Raw genomic sequence first — 18165 nt, forward strand, 5'->3', positions numbered from 1 at the left:
TTTCAAGAATTGTTTCACATTAAGAAGTTGTTTCCTTACGTGTCTCATCGATGTTGGTTAAATAAAAGAAAACAAACAGGAAAAAAAAACTAATTTAATATTTATAGTCGAGAAGAATATAAGATAATAAAGAAGAATAATATGCAAGGCAGTGTATAAAAATAATGACAAGATAAAAACCATTGTACAGTATGGACACAAATATAATTTCATTATTCTATGTTGGTAACATTTGCCTTTAAGACAGTAAATTTACAAATCATACAAACACGTGCACGTACTACACATACAAAACTATCGTAATTTGGTACACTCAGTACTATAAATAAGTCCAACTGGTAATATACAGGCACTATCCTACAGGCCCCATGGCAGATTTTTTATTTACAATTGAGCATCAAATTCCATAAATAACTGATCCCTCGGATCCTCCAAGCTCAGACATTTCTTTTTTTCTCATTCTTTAATAAAATAATCACAACCTTAATTTTATAAAAAATGATTTACTTCGCTATAAAAACTGATAAATCAGGAAATTTGAAGCTACCCAACCCTGTGAAGCTTCTGTTGGGGATGCGAAGTTTCGGGAGCTGCCTCGAGCGAAGATGGCGGGCTGGAGGCGGCGTTAGGTCTGTATTGAGACCTGGTTGGGGGCCTTCGTTGCGGAGGAGAAAGCCACATTGGGCTGAACACACGTCGTCCCGGAGAACCACTTCTTTGGGCCACTCTCGGAGGAGCTGCGAGCAATCAGTGACGCGGAGGGAAGCGCACTGGCCCTAAAAAAACGAAATTGTTATCCATGTTTTTAATAAAACCTCAGCAGTGACTTACCCCTTCCTCCGTGCATATGCAGCTGGTGCATGGAGACGGGAACGCCGATTCCCCCACGTCCACCTGTCGGTCTCCAATCACACACCCTGAGCCCAACGTTTCCCTCCAAGCCCCCAAGTCAATCTGTGGCAACGACTGGCAAGGAACTCTCGGATTCAAAAAGTTGCTGGGTAAATCAAAAGCCGCCCTCTGCATGTCACTGTGAACATCCAAATTTTCACACAGTAACTTCGCAAGGGTGCTCTTTCTAATTTCGGCCAGTTGTGTTTCGGTGAATTTCACCACAGGATCCACGTTTTCGTACCAAAACCTGTCGCATTTTCGCAGTTGTCGGAACTGGATAGCGATTATACAAGCGAACGTGGGACCGACGAGGCCTCCTTGAAGAGGACGCTCGCTCAAACCACCAGGGAAAAGATCGATGTCGTCCACAGTGGCGTATATCCTTTTGAAGCGAGCGATGACTTCTGGGGGTATTTCTCTGGCGAGGTCTTCGAAAGTGGTTGCTCGTTTAAGATTACAAAGAGCTCTGTAGTTGTTGTACGAAGGAATTCCATGATCTCGACTTCTTTGGATGTTGAGGGCGATGAGATCAACACCGGAGAAGGGGATTTTGCGGTCTTCGAAAAGATGGTTGGTTACTTCCCCAGTTATGAATTGATCGAGGGTTTCCATGGGGGTTGAAACTAGACCACGAGCGATCTCATCAACCATTCCGTGTTGAAGTAACATGTCCGGTTTGAAGAAACCATCTCTTAGAAGGATGGGAGGATCAACAACTTGGTATTGTGGGCTCATTCGTGGGATGTGTGGTCGCAGTAAAGAGTGCCCAATTCTAAAGGCTGCAGATGCGAATTCTGTCAAAATACCAGGGTTGCAACTGGGGTTGTAGTCTTTATAATATCCTTGCGGTAATAACTTCAATCCGTATAAGTTCATCGCGTTCCAACTGAGTAACCTCGGCAAGAACTCGTTGAAAGTTATGTGTTGGTTAACAGCCATGAGAATCCTCCTCGCGTGTTCAAACAACTTATTATCATCCCAATGAGGGTTGACTTGTCTCAACCCCCCAACTAGTCTGTTGTGTTCCCTCATAAACAACGTGTGAATGACTGTTAGTCCTGGCTGTTCAGACGCTCTTCCGTCTCCAGCAATGAAGCACAACCCAGAACCAGCTTTACATTCAGGATGATGGTCACTCTGTGGCAGCAAATCTTTGAGTTTCAGAGGACGTTGCGTGCAGTTCATTCTTCCCCCATATCCTTTCAATTCCTTAAGAACGCAAGGATTCTCCCCATACACTTGCGAAGCGTCTAAGAATGCAGTATTTTGATTCACTTGTTCCCTTGGTCCCAGATGAAGCTGTCCAGGTAACGATCTCATAAATGGGAAACACATTCTTTGTCCAGACGTGATGTTTATCTCAGGATAGTAATGATCAGATGAAGGAATTGGGAATGGATTACATTCTGGATGTACAGTTCTTGGACTATCGCATGACCTGCAGTTAGGAATGGACTCATGGAAACCTTTATGGATGGGAGTCATCGTGAGGTCATGATCCAAGAACTGTGCAAACTGCATGGTCATCAGGGTGTAACGCGAGTGGAGATTACTGATGTCTGGATGGATCACTGTAGAAATGACGCGCGGTGAAGGAAGATGAATTCCCGTTGCCCCTACAAGACGAGGCTTCGAGATTCCATCGTCGTAAGCGCTGGGGAGCAACCTCGTGAAAGTTGATAAGCTTTTCCCCCATGCTGGGTTTCTCAAGTTGTTACAATGTCCCGTCATGGTCCTGTACGGCGCGTTAGGGTCGCACGGCGTGTCTTCTTCACAGTTGTGATCTAAATCCAAAGCGCTTGAAGGAACCAAAGACGAAATATCCACGTTTTGCAAACCATCAGAGAGCTCGTCTCTGAAGACGGTGGAGATGACGTCGTTGTCAAAGATTTGACGCTTTCTTCGGCGACGCCTAGAAAGACAAATTAATACTTGATCAAACATCGTCAATTCTTACATTAGCGAATTGATGATTTCGTTGGAAGCAAACTCAAAGAGCAAAGAAGTGTTGGCGAGTTTAAGAGCTTGTTTGTTGGCTTTGCTGAAGGAGGCGGCGGTACCTGCGGGAGATTTAGGATCAACTCCTCCGACTGTGCTCCAAAGCTCGTATTCAGTCTTTCGTCTTTCGAGGACGTCTTGTTCGGCTTTGACGATGGCCTCCATAAGGAGATCTTCAGAAAGATCAGCCATGTGATCCATTTCCAACCAAGCGGTGAGTTGAGGGAGAGGATGTTGGTCGCAAGAAATTCTCGCGTTCCTAGTAAAGAAAGTTAGAATGTTTAAAAAGACTTTCTATCTATGTAACTTACAAATAAGGATCTTCCTGCACGAACGCTTTGGGCTGAATCTTATCCAAATAGTCAGTATTTGCGCATAAAAGCCCTGCCAAAGTAATCTTCTTTATCTCACTCAATTGTTCCGTGGTCAAAGAACTAGGAGGAAGGTCGTTCTCGTACCAGAATCGATCAGATTTCTTCAGAAGAACGAACTGTTGGCGGAGAAGACACTCTAACGTTTTTCCAACCATCGCCCCTGGAATGGGCTGCTCCAGAATGGCTCCCACGAGAAGGTCGACGTCTTCGGGTACTTGGTAAAGATACTTCAAAGCTTTGATGTGTTCTGCTTTGATACTAATTGTGGTAAAATTGTCGAAGTTGGTAATGGTAACATTTTGACACTGTTGGATGTAATGGGTGTAGGCGGGGATACCATGATCGCGTCCCATGTGGACAAAAAGAGACGCCGTGTCCCAATCTGATCTCAATGGTACCATCATGTGCATACTGGGGTGTTGAGCAGGAGTTTTAATCAGAACATCCACCATTTCCGCAAAGTTTTCCACCGTTTGGTTCATCTAAAATAATCACTGAATATGGTTGTTACAAATTTGGTAAACTTACCAGAGTTCCGGGAATCATGGATAGAAGCGCCGGGAGAGCCCCCATGGCAACTTCATTGTACACTCCCGCTCTGTGGGAGCTCGAGTACTTTGAAAATCTCCCATGGGTTTGTAGGTAAAGATCCGATTGAACGATTGCCTCCTGAAAACTCCGCTCAGTGACATGTCTTAAGTGGAGACAAAACTTACGTTTCCTAGGACCGTTGGCAGAAATTCGTTGTAAGTTATGTGTTGGATAACCGCAGTAACGATCCTTTTACTTTCTAAGAAGAGAGTTTCATCCGTCCAGTGACGGTTGAGTTGTGCCAAATTGACCGCTACTCTGTTATGTTCTTTGAGCAGAGCTGAGTAGAGAGCGTTTGATTTGCAAGCTGAGCACGCCGAGACGTTGACGAGACCGGCGTCGTAGGTCCTCAGCTTCTCAACTTGTTGTTCGGTGTTGCCATAAACCGCGGAGGAATCAAGGAAAGATGAGGCTAAGTTCATTTGATCGCGGTGCTCTGAAAGAGATTTACGTCTTCAGTAACACGCTATATGTAAATTCCAATTGCAAGTTTACAATAGGATTCAATATGAGGGAAAGTTAAAAAGTTGAGTACAACAGATGCAGACGTAAAAAACAATTGCTTGCAGCAATCACGTGTGAAATATTAAGCATCGTTTCAACGAAAAGGAAAAAATAAGAGTGGAGAAACTATAAAACCGCAAAGATGAGAATTTCTATAAATCCTCGACCTTCAGTCTCCCGAAGAAAGTTAACCCGGAAATCACGACAATTGGGCCATGGTAATATTTAAAAACCGGCCGGTTTACTCAGCGAAACAATGGACAATCACACTTAAGTACACATTACTTGCACTTCCAAGGCCGGGCAAATGTTCTAATGTCTATATTTGTCCCAACACCTCATTGCAAAACTCACCGAAATTGCAATTATCCATGTCGACAGCCGGTAAAGTCCTCATGTAATCTCGACACTGCCCATGGCCCACTCGCCCATAGCACTCCCCATGGTTCGTGACGTCATCGCTGCAACAGTCCTGGCTCCGGAGGTTTCCCGTGCTGGCCAAATCGTGCAAGAGAAGCTCGCTCCAAGCGCCCAACAAGGCGGTAACGGATTCGTGCGATGAGGATGGCACATTTTGAAGGGTGGCGGCTACGTCCAGCGGGCTCGGAAGGGCGTGGGCCGTCACGGACTGGCGAGGTTGACTTTTACCTATTGGATGCGTTTTTGGGGTCAAAAGTCAACTTATGTCAAACCGGAAATACGTGAATAATTTCACTACTGTGAAAGTAAGCATCGCGACGACTTTCTCCGGTCCTGTCTCGTCACCACTATTACTTAATTGTAAAAAAATCTTACCATCGGCGTACGATGGCGGTAGAAGACGCAGGAATGGGGAGCCGCGGTTACCCCATCGCGAGTGTCTGATGTTGTTACATTCGCCTGTAGGCTTCCTGTATTTGCTAGGAGGACAAGGGACGGCATCGAGAGGCGTGCAGGATTGTTGCTGCCGGTTGTTGGGTTGGGCAGCTTGCCGTTCTGCTAGGAGTGCGGCCCTTACGGTTATCTTCAACTCATCGGGTAAAGCGCGGGTGTACAGAGTGACGTTGTAATCGTAAGGGTGAAGAGAGGTCTGCCCTTTCGCGAACAAGGGGAGAAGAGACACCAACAGAAATCTGAAAAAATTATCGCGTTGGTCACATTGAAACCACTGAAGGAAATGTGAGACTAATTGGCTACATCAAAATAAAGAAAATCGTTAATGATAGGTGTGAAATAATTTTATTCATTCGTTTAGCGTGAAAAAGTTGATGTTGTTTCCTGTGAAACTACAACTTATAATTAAAATCTCGAATATGTTTCATGGCAATTAAAGGAAAAAAAACTCGTCGTGAATCTCCCAAAGTGGCAAAAAATGCTCATCAGATTTCGTTTTCGAAACAAATCATGATATTGAAAATCGAATTTGGTCTTTAAACAGATCAATCGTGCGCAAGTTTCGTAATGTTGGTCACGATTATGGTAAGCATCACTTGCAGAATATTAACTGTTATTATTCCGCTATGAGACAGTCACTATTAAAATGGTGTCGTTTATTGTAATCAAATCATCACTAACAACATAATCACTGTAAACAATTACTTAGAAATTCGTGACTGTCTTTTGATCTTTGCGAGATAAATGGACATCCGTTTCGGGTCAGTTTTACCTTTTAATCATGTAAATGATTCTTTCTTTTGTTTGTCTAGCAGCTGCTTAATTCTTAACCTTTGCACAACTGACACAAATAGCAGCTTAATGTGGGATTGAATCCTTTTCAGTTACAAAACCAACATATGAGTACAGATGTGTTCCGTTAATTAACTTTACAGTTTATTAGACATCGAGGTAATAAACATAACGATTACAATGCATGTAACAATGTGACATCCATACAAGACGGTTCTCCTTCACCTGACAGATGCCGTTTTTGCCTAATTACACATTTTTGTAACCTCCACGAGTTTATAGCTTAATTAGGTTGAGATGTTGTAAACGATGGGCGAGGATCTAGTGAAAGTGCCTCGTCATTGATTTAGGGTTCAAAAATTTGATAGAGGAGGGACATTGGTCTGGTGCCCTTGAAAGTAAATGTCAAGATTACAAGAAACAAAAGCTTTTTCACTAGTGATGTAACCAGATGTTGGCACCGTTAGTTTGTAGGAAATTGAGCAACTAGTGACAATTTTCTAATTGGCAAACAGCATTCCTCCGAAGTTAAAATATTTATTTAGAGTAAACGATGATATTTAAATTGAAATTAATAATAAATTTTACGATATAATATTACTTAACGGTTTCAAGGTGAGGAGAACCTCGTTTTTCGCTTTAGTCACTTTCTTTCTTTGTTTGCTTCTTCTCCTCTTCAGCCTTAACATTGAACCTTCTGTTTTCAAGGAACTGTTTTTTGTTTTTTCGATAGACATGACATCAAGGGTACGGTATTCGCACACTCCTTCGTCATTTATTTACAATTCAAACTTAATTAATAAAAATAATAAATGGTTACTTTATGATAATAACTTCGTTAATGCAGCATTTTTACTTCAACCCTCTTTGAAAGTATTGTAATTCCGTTTCGTTGCACAACCCTTTCATGATGTGTCGCCATTATTGTAAACAATCCAATCAAACACTTGACAGCATTGTAAATAACATCTCAACGTATTTGCAATCACGTACGTCTAATCTTTATTTAATAGCAAGATCCGCGTGCTTAAGTTTTTTTTACTTTTTCGTTCGTGTCTCTTTAGTTTAAAATTCTTCGGTGTAATTTTAGTTCTTTGTAATTATTACAGGTTACTAGTGATATTGTACGTTGAACTTTATGGGTCACGTTGGATTTTGTAAGATGTGTTAAGAGTTGTAATTGTTATGGAGAGGATTCACTCGTTGCATTGAGTAAGATGCGAAATGTTGCAGTTTTGGGACACACGGGTTTGGCAATTGTTGTTAATGTTGACACAAACACTTGTGCAACGCTCAATAAAAAATTTAACTTTTTAGTTTTATTCTTTCTAATGATGCAAATGATCGATATTGATCACATTGAAACCACTTTTTCCCAGCGATTGAAACCATCAATTTTTGACCCAAATCCGCTCAGGAATTGGCAAAAAAAAAACTATTTCACAGTGCATTAACGTAACCCAGTGACCAAAAAAATCCTTTTTTGTGAATTTAAGCATAACTGCGGTAGTGCAATATCAAAAATCATTGCCTTTCACTAGTTATTTTCACGTGCAATTTATAAATTAAGGTTCTCGTAATAATTATTATTTTACTTAGGTTTTTTCATTACGGAACTTTCGCCGTCTGCCAGTTGGCGATTGTTGATAATTTTTGAAAGAAGTAAAAGAAAGTTAATTCAGATTCTCAATCGCGAGTTATCTAGCTTGTTTAATTTAATCCGAAGAAATACGTTCGATGCAGCTTTGGGTGATTATTTCGACTGGTTTTTAAAAAGAGAAATAAAAAACAATTTGGTTAATCGTTCTTCTTTCATTGTGGTGAAGACTGATTCTGTGGTCACACCTCATCGAACGAAATTAAAGAATCAATAAAAAATCCAATCAAAAATCACACCCAACATTACCATTGAATAGAAAATCTCGATGAAATTCCACTCATTACTCCGACATCAATTATACCAAGTACGGTCAAACAATGTTGATTTATGGGACTAGGGCAAGGTAATAATTACATCAAACTTTCTAGGAAATATTAAATGGAAAGCATAAAAAAAATCGGGCTGTGCCGCAACGAATTTTCAATATTATGCGATGCCATGTAACTTTTATACGGACCGGTCTTCTTTTAAATTATTTACGTGTTGTTTATTTATTTTTTATGACTAAAGCAGAACTTTCACCGAGGATTACTTTCATTCGACATTCCTATTAATTTACTCTTCATTCGGTGACACGTGACTTTGGGTTTACTGTCTAATTTCAAACTGGAATTGATGACTGCCGGATTTCGTAATGCGTAACACGCATAGTTATTAAAATTAATGTGCAGCTCTGAGCTGAGTTGATGACCTCAGGTGTTATTAAATGCATTAAAATTGAGTTAACGTCAAGAACACGCGTTAAACTGTTTTTAATAAATTGCGAGCGAAGCGAGCAATAACCAAACGTGATAACTTTCTTCCAAACAATACCAACTTTCACGTTCAATTTTCGATGATTGCACAGACTTGCATAATTCTTGCATAAATGCAGAAACTAATCCAAACGCGTCTTCTAGAAAGTGATAAATTTTTCACCCGTTTTATTTACAATTTCTTTTATCGCAGGAACTTTTTATTTAGTCAACGGAAGTGCTTGTAGAAAGTTCCACCAAAATTCACTTACGACAAGCATTGACATTTATTCAAGGTTACCCATCTCCGGAATGTGCTCTGGCCTTGAAACAAGTTCGCGAAAAACAAAGAAATTAACACTTGAATAGAAAGGGTTCTCTTGTAGTCCCTTGCAGCGCGCCTCTGTCGAAATTCGTCCCAGTTGTTGCTTTCTACAGCATCACCATAAACAACGTCTCTCTTTTAAAAGGATGAGATCATAGAATCTGGTATATGTAGATTACTCGGTCATTCCATATTCCTTTGGCCTAATGACATGTTTCGGAAAGTAACGGATCGTCACCTTGAACGCTGCACTAATTGTGTCGGTACAATAAATTTTTGAGCGGACTTTCGCTGGAATTATTGAGATTCCAGTGAAATCGAAGGTTTCTCTCCAGACATCTTCAGAGCTGAAGTTGACAGTTTTGGACCTTTTATGGGAGAACAACGCGGAAGTGGTTTCAATGACAGCGTCTTAATTAGACGACAATTAATGGAAAAATTTTAGAGAGGAACTAGAAGGAATTTTGTTTGTTGGCGGCACTTAAAAAAAAACATTAAAATACTTCATTATCATCTTCTTGACATTTTATTTTTTGCAAATTACAATAAAGAATTCTCAGTACCATTTATGAAAGAATTTCGGACCTCCTTAGTAGAAGCACATTCAACCTGACATTCTGTCAAAATAAATTACGTAAATTGCAGTGTTGAAACTTAACAGCCCACCAAACGTAAAAAGTGTAAATAATTGCCTACTATAGCTTCATTTTTTTGACATTTCGTTCCATCGTTAATTATGTACTTAGCACATTAATTTCGTCACTCTAATGATTGTCAATTCACTCCAAAAAATGACAGGGCATATTTTTCAATCAAATCCCCTTGACCTGTTGACCTCTGTTGCAAAACTTTGACAAAAGAATATTAATTATCCGATAAAAATCATACCACCCACTGGTATTACCAACTGTCCTACGCAACAGAAGAAGCGTCTCATTGTTGCAAAAGTGTTGGTCAATTCTTTCAACGATTCAGAAGAAATTGTGTGTTTTTACCACAACGTGAAAGGAGCTCGGGCATTTTCCGTTGTTTACAACTTTCTGCGTTTTTCATCTTTGATTATCTTTGAATTCTTATCTAATTGACATAACTTTTACATCATAGAAAAAATTAAGAAAGTTTGATCGGTTTTGTCTTTGATAATTCCAGAAGATGACCGCTCTACTTGTCGTAATCATAAGAAAATTAACTTTTGTTAATTACTGGGGAAAAAGCGGAAAGAGTATTGTACTTTCGGTTAGCACGGATGAGGAATATGGAGATTTTCGTGGTATTGTTACAGTAAATATAATTACTTTTTGGCAGCACGTTTTATTTCTAGTAAAAGTGTTTGTAATACCGTTATGCAACGTGAGTAAAGGTGATTATGTTTTAACAGAATTGTTATTAATATAACAAATGAGTATGTTTTAATAATTGAAAATTAAAAGTGGTTAATTGAAAATGAATTGATTTGAGCGAGGAAGGACGAATTTTGTCTAGGTCAAGCGTTACTTCATATTTGATGGTAATTACCAATTACTGGTTTTTAAGTAGCTAATTTACATAGAGAATCCAGGAAGTCTGTATTGATTACAAGTTACGAAAAATGAACCAAAGGTGAGAGAGTTAAATTCGTGTCGTTCTTTTAATTTATTTCGTGGTGTAATTTCTTCCGTAATTAATTTGTGTCAGTAATGAGAAATATCATGTTAGTGGATTTTTAACGCTAAATTCAGAATTTCATAACGAGGATATTTAGAACACCTAAAAATATTTGACATTCTTGATGGTCAGTTAAAAAGCGAGTCAAATTTCATTGCAGTTGAAAATTAATCTTCTCTTAGGATATGTGTATGGAATTTTGCGGTTTGTAAGTCAAAAATAGGTAATTTCCACAAATTTTATCACCAAATTTTTAAAATTGACAGAATTATAAAATTTCGAATTAAATTTTGCATTTCCGATTGGGTCAAAAAAAAGAAATTTCTGTCTACTGTTCCATTTTCTTAAATTGACTCAATTAATAGTGAGGTGAATAATAGCATGTCATCGGATTTAATTGCTGTGACATTAAAATTGTTAGAATTAGAAATACGATTAAAACTGTTGAACCGTAATTATGACCTAAAAATGAAAATTTCTAAAAGTTTTGTCATTTTGTCTATAACTTTGGAAATTCACACGAAAGCCAAAAATAGTATTTTCTCGAAATTTCATTGCAGTAACATCAAAATTGTTAATACAAAATGCTGAGAATTTTTGTTCCACCTAAGAATAAAAATTTCTAAAATTTGTCTTTTTTGCTCTTGAATTTTGTAATTTTGTGCAGTTAGTAAGAGTATCAAATGTAGTAACTTCCCGAAATTTTATCACAATACCGTTAAAAATAGCAGAGTTATAAAATTCAATATAAAATTTTGGTTTAATTTAAAAATAAAAATTCTAAAATATGTGTCTTTTGCTCAATAATCTCGGAAATTGAAACAATGAATAAACGTACCATTAATAATAATCTCTAAAATTGTTAGAATTGCAGATTAACATAACGCGTTGTCATTTTCGTTTCCGACCTAAAAATAAAAATTTCTAAAATTTGTTCCTTTTGAGCTTTAATTTTGGAAATTGGCACACCTAATAAGAAGAACAGACACAGTAACCTCCTCAAATTATATTGCTGCAACTTCAAAATTGCTAGAAATATAACGTGATGCAGATAGTACTATACAGGGTCCGGCAACACTTGTGTCCACCCCTAAAATCGCCTTCAATTTTAAAGATAAAATTTTGAAAATTTGCAAACGCTCATAGTTGACAAAGCTCTAAAAGCTGACGCAAAAATTTGTTTTTTATCACTGATAGTGTTGGCGTCGCGACGCCCTTAAAATGTCATTTTTAGTTAATTGTGAGGGTTTGTGATATCAGCCTCTAATTTAATTTTTTTTCAATATAAATGTGTTAAAAATATCTCAGTTGTTATTTTAGATTCAAAGCAAATTGTCTTCAAAATTTGAGAAAAAAATGCTGTTTTATCAAGTTAGTTTCCAATTTCATTACGTCAAAGTTGGGAACTACGTTTACACCCATCTGTCAACATCTTGTGTCACAAATGACATCTATCCTTTGGCTCGCTTTAGATTATAACAAAAGTCTTACTTGGTGAAATTGTCGCTTTGTCGATGTTAATTAACGATTTCTGGTGTCCATAAAGTGCAACATGCCCGAGTTAATCAAAATTGACCTTCATAAGAGTGAATAAAGTGACTTGTGAAATTTTGGTGTAAACGTAGTTTGCCGCTGCGCTGCCATAATTTTGAAAACTAACTTGATAAAACAACGTTTTTGTCGCAAATTTTAAACACAATTTGCATTTGATTTAAAATAAAAACTCAGATATTTGTATCACAGTTATATTGAAAAAAAATTGATTTCGCGAATAATTCCGCAAAAACTCAAAAATTGCTAAAAATTATACTTCTTAGGCGTCGCGACGCCAACCAAACCATGATAAAAAACAAATTTTTGCGTCAGCTTCTAGAGCTTTGTCAACTATGAGCGTATGCAAATTTTCAAAATTGTAACTTTAAAATAAAAGACGATTTTGGGGGTGGACATAAGTGTTGCCGGACCCTGTATAAAACGAAAATTTTCAAAATCGATTTTCTTCTGTCTAAATTTTTGGTAGAAATTTTTAGTTGTATTGAAGACTCAAAATTTCATTGCTGTAGCCTTGAAACTCCCAAAAATCCAGGATGAAGCTTTTTGGGGAAAAAAATCTTCACAAAAATAGATTGGCAAGCCGCAAATCGTGTCTGCTTTTCGCAAATTTATCACCGACTTTCTAGTCAGAATAGGAGCCATTCAACCCACACATATGGGCCCCAAAATTGCGCAATTCCAAGTAATCAGCAGTAAGGTCACTCATCCTATTTATTATGCCCCCATAGAATTTATGTGAAGTTACTAAAACACTTTATGAGACTATTTATAGTTGCAACAAGGCGAAACAATGAGTTATGAACAATATCTCAACCGAAAAAAAGTCTAAGAAAATATTACCCTAAGTAACTCGGTCTTGAACCATGAACGCCGTTCACTGCACAATAATTTTTAATTCGACGTGTTATGATGTTCCCCTTCTCAGATCCTCCCGACATTGACCCAAATTTCTCTTAAATCCAGTAAATAATAATAATTGCACAATTACAACAAATCACCTCATCTGCAAGATTTTTGAAAAGTAGTTCAAAAACTGCGAAAGTTCATGTGTAGGCGCAAATTACTAACCCACATAAACAGTTAGATTTATTACGCCATCTTTGGTTTTTCTTAAAAATCTATCTAATTAGCATCAAATGAATGTTAACTAATGCACTTTTATGTAAAAACGACATATCTCTGAGAATATCGCATAAACAATGCTTTATTACGGAAGAATGCGTTTTGCGGGCGATAAAGTCACATGACGTATTGATGACGTTTGGTCCCTAATAACAATATGGCGTGAAGGTCAATACTTTTCTTCAACGGTATTTTCTCTTTGAAAATATGCGAGACTTTCATTTTTAATTGTCGATTAATATTAATTAGACTAATCGAGGATGTGGTTTTACATAACAAACTAATATTTTATCAAAGAATGATTTGCGCAACAAGAAAATACAATCAAGTTTCTTCAGAATTGTAGTGTGATCTAACTTACGTAATTTGGTGCGAATAGTGTCAGAGTTCGTTCCTTTTTTCCCGTAAACAAACCGCGATTATTCTAATCTACACGGTAGATTGAATGTTAACTCAAGCAGAACCACTAAATAACTTGAAGATTTCATTAATATTTATGTGTTTCTTCGTTTTATTAGTTGTATCATGTTTTGCTGGCTTTTTATTAGTCTGGGCTATATAATAACAATAATTCACTTGTAGCCTAATTTTCACTGCTAATTACATATGCATGATGAATAAATCTTGTCTACATCATTTCAGAACTTTTAGCGATGGAATTTACAGTTGAAACCCAAATCCTGAAATTTATAACAGATCATGATGACAGGTAATAGCAAAATAATGAGTCTACAGCAGGATCTAACATAATCGCACCAACTTTCCGAACGCCCCCGATATACATACAACAGGAAACATGTAAATTCTGCTTCATTCTGATTATCTTTCTTACATAACAAACTGCTACTTTGTCGCACGACTATAATTTGGAAAAAGTTTTTGTTATCGTAGTGAAATGAAGGAAAAGTACCCGCAAAGTTTGATTTTTCTAACATAGAATTACCTAATTGATAAGTAGTGTGTAACGTAATGGTCTTCTTTGTTCGTCCGTAGTCATTATTTCCTTAAAACTGTATTTATGTGTTTAAAATTAAATTTCCTGACGGAAGTGAGGTGTACCGGGGCTGGCCAAAAAGTTAAGATTCGTCATTTGGGTGTTTTGAAATAGGACTTTAGAGTGTGGTATTTTTAGAACTTCCGGGACGCTTTTCATTATAATATTACGACAGTTTGGCTTCCCAGAAATAACTTGTGAGAGTTATGTTATTTGTGGTTTTAACACAAATGAGAAAACAAATTAAATGTTAAAAAAATCTACTTTCCCAGCTTCTTCGTCATAATTTTAGAGTATTAACTATTAAAACGTATTCTAAAACTTAGATTTGTTGTTCTAGAAGAGTAGTACCTTCCCAGATTTTATTATAATAGCGTTAAAAATAGCAGAATTATAAGGTTTCATATAAAATTTTGGTTCGATCTAAAAATTAAAATTTGTCTTTTGCTCAATAATCTTGGAAATTCGTACAATGAATAAGAATATCACAAATAGTAATCTCTCCAAATTTGATTGCTGTGAAATCAAAATTGTTAAAATTACAGGTGTTTTTTATTTCCGACCCAAAAACGAAAATTTCTAAAATGTGTCCCTTTTGAGTTACAATTATGAAAATTAGCGTAGATAATGAGAAGATCAAAAACAGTAGTTTACATAAATTTCCTTGCTGTAACATCAAAATTACTAAAATAATAGGTGTTAATATAAAATGAAATCTTTGTTCCACCTAAAAATCAAAATTTCTAAAATTTGTTTTTTTTGGCTTTTCACTATTATTATCATTGTAATAATTATTGTTAATTAATTTTTTCTGCAATTTATCTTTCCTTTATCATTGAACTGAATACAGAACTTGAGTCATAGAATAATTTTTTTTTAATTAACTTACAGTGTTTGTTTTTTTTCTTGTTCTATAATTTTCATGACCAAAAGGCAGAAAGGCAGTTTTTTTAAATACGCTCAATGACAAATTGTTGCCATGGACTGTAATTTTTTGCGAAATTTGAAAAGCAGAAGTAATAGTCTGTCATCTTTACGATCAGCCTTGGAAATATATGAGCATTTAGTTTAATTTTCGACGAGTCGTCTCGCTAAATCGATTCTTAAATGACTTTCAAGTAGACATTAAAGAATATTTATGATGTTAAGCATGGGAAGTCATTACAGTAATATCTTAATCTTTCCATAATTAGGCAGTTTATTTTTTAATTTGAGTAAAAAATGACTAAAAAAAAATTGTGAAAGAAGACACCAGAAAATCATGTGTAACAATAATAATCTTGTATAATTTTTGTCTGAGTTTAAAGGTCATCATTGCGATAATATCTCTCACGCATAGTTTTTCCCATCAAAAAAGTAAGCTAACCCACTTAAATATTACAATAGAGATCTTCACGATGGCTATTATTAACCACAAGAGTTAATTTTAGCTCGATAGCAATCTATCCAACGATTATGTGTCATGTCATCTAACAATCAGATTTTCCATCGTTTAGACTGAAACCAAATCAATTATAAGTACGAGACCATGAGACTTCAGTACCATCGTGCTACCATATAAACCAAGAAATTTTTCATTAAATTCGTGTTATTTCCAACAAAGAAATGTGGTGTAATTAAAATTCAGCTTAAGGGCACAGATTGAGAAAGTTGCAAATTTGCATAATCGTGGGTGTAATATCGTTCAGACAGAGATGGAACGAATATTCCGGCGTGAAAAACCAAGTGACGAAAGTTTGCATAATTAATTATATAATAATTAAATCAAGTGACCAGTTGATCACCCGGATCTCAAATTACGTCTAACTGGCGAAAATTAACGGAAAAAAAGAAGCACGCGATGAGTCTGGCCTTCGATTTTTTTTATGAAAAAAATGGAATTCAAGGACACTGATGTCATGAATTCCACCCGCACCCAGTTCTGCACTTCTTACTCCAGAAAGGAACTTTCTTTTGGATGAAGGCTGTTGTGGAGAAGAATGGAGGTCAATATGGGCATTAGCGCGATGAAAGGAAAATTTCACCCTAACGGATTATTTATTTATGGATGGAAAATTGTTCATAATTCATAAATATGGACTGTTGAATAACGGATGGTCAGTGATTGTGTGGAATGAGGGCCCTGCTACCGCAAGATTCACAGAGTGTGGTCTTGCTAACCCATATAACTTGTTACATAAATATAAATATTTGAAGAATTTAGATTTGCGTTGTGCAATTACCATGTCGAGATTTTTTTTTCGAAATTTTGGACTCACCCCAAAGCCAGTTCCATTTTTAGATTTCCCACCACAAAAGTCCAAAATCACACTATAGAAAATAAAACCGCACACATAGTCGCAAAATCTACAAAATTGTCTGGGCCCTTTGGCGTTTTACAGGTCCGCACTCTAAACAGGTGATCTCGTCGGTTCCAACACGCGAACTCTTGTGCTCTCGGTAAATCCACGAGGAGCTTATTACCAGAGAAAGTTGAATCGCTGCCGGGGACCTCCGCCAATCAGGATCTCTCAAAATGTTTGCCCTTGCATAAAATACTCCCACTTTGGAGTCGGCCGTTTGGGAAGGTGACATCATATCCGGGATGAAACGGCTTTTTGGAAAAAAAAATATTACCCAAGCACCCTGTCTGTTTTTAAAAATTTCTAACGTTTTTGGGTAGGAACTGAAATTGCCGACGATTGTTTGTGTGCCACTGTCGGTCAAGTTCCTGTAAAGGACAAATTTTTCGATTTTCTAAAGTTTGCGCCCTTTTTGCCACCATAAGATTTTTGAGTTTGGCTAGGCACGATTTCTCAAATTTTTTCGATGGATTTCTAACTGAGATTTGCGCATGCTCGGCACTGTTTTTGTGCCACTGGCTTTCAGCCTGAGGTTTTTTCTGTTTTTGTCAATAAATCCAGGGCAGGTTTTCAACAATTTTACCCATTTTGCCGCGGTGAGACTGTTGGGCTTGGCTCCGGGCTCTTTGTCCGGATTTGTCCAACCAAATGGAAACTGCGCATGCGCCATTGTTTCTGTGCCACTGGTAATTGGATTTCCTGCTAGACAAGTTGCCTTGGCTGAGGTGGGGAAGCAACACAACGATTCAGTGTCGTGACATCCATTTTTCTCTTTTCCCTTTCATATGATCTTCATTACATTATTACTTTTTGTCGAAAAATTCAGTTTGTTTTGACACAACTGAGACTTAATTTTCTGCTCAGAATTGCGCATGCGCCACTGTTTCTGTGCCACTGGTGATTTGATATGCATTTTTGTTTTCCCTTTCATAGAATCTACAGTACGTCATTATTTCTTTGTCGAAAGTTTCAGCTCGGAATTGCGCATGTCCGCCATTGTTTCTGTGCCACTGGCTTCTGAGGTGGAGACAACACAGAGAGTCGTAAATTGCCACATTTTTCCGTTTTTGTTTTTTCCTTTATTGGTAAAAGAAACAGCGACAGGCCGTGCCTATAATTACAGGGCAAATTTTTACCAATTTGCGCCCATTCTGACGGTTGCGCTTGGCTCCGGACTCTTTGCCCGGATTCTTCCAACCAAATTGGACCTGCGCATGCGCCACTGTTTCTGTGCCACTGGTGATTTGACTTCCTGTTAGACAAGTTGCCTGGGGAGGGGAAACAACACCGATAATTGAATATTGTGACATCAATTTTTCTGTTTTCCCTTTCATGGGATCTTCATTACGTCATTACTTCTTTGTCGAAAGTTTCAGTCTGTTTTGACACTACTGAGACTTAATTTTCAGCTGGGAAATGTACTTTGTTTCTGTGCCACTGATGATCAAAAATTATTCTTGGAGATGAGCAACATTGTCGCTCTCTAACTCGGGTTAAATCAAAACTAGAAGAAATTTTCGATTTTTGTCCCTAGGACTACTAGGACAGTTGTAATAACATTGTTAATTGTGCACGTCCGCCATTGTTTCTGTGCCACTGGTGATCCGGCTTGGTGTACGCGAGTCGCCTTGCCTGAGGTGGGGAAACATCACCATTCAAAACAACACCAGTAATTGCATATTGTTACATCCATTTTTCTGTCTTCGCCTTCATCGGATCTTCGTTATGTCATTATGTCTTTGTCGGAAGAAGAAATGACGAGAT

The 18165-nt window shown here is 37.5% G+C and overlaps 1 protein-coding gene across 1 annotated transcript; it reads right to left on the reverse strand.

The window, feature by feature from the left end:
* Window positions 1-182: 182 nt before the first annotated feature.
* LOC148171511 (uncharacterized) lies at window positions 183-16497 on the reverse strand. The gene is made up of 9 exons (XM_088041413.1): window positions 16318-16497; window positions 5157-5473; window positions 4716-5009; window positions 3983-4293; window positions 3795-3935; window positions 3204-3748; window positions 2852-3151; window positions 832-2806; window positions 183-776 (listed from the first exon to the last, which is right to left on the reverse strand). Exons 1-9 carry the CDS (start codon window positions 16332-16334, stop codon window positions 504-506), a joined length of 4173 nt encoding a protein of 1390 aa, XP_087897539.1. The 5' UTR covers window positions 16335-16497; the 3' UTR covers window positions 183-503.
* Between the last annotated feature and the right edge of the window lie 1668 nt (window positions 16498-18165).

This window comes from Gnatocerus cornutus, chromosome 7 (genome assembly GCF_029298725.1).
Source record: "Gnatocerus cornutus isolate USDA-ARS CGAHR chromosome 7, icGnaCorn1.1, whole genome shotgun sequence".
NCBI classification, from domain to species: domain Eukaryota; kingdom Metazoa; phylum Arthropoda; class Insecta; order Coleoptera; family Tenebrionidae; genus Gnatocerus; species Gnatocerus cornutus.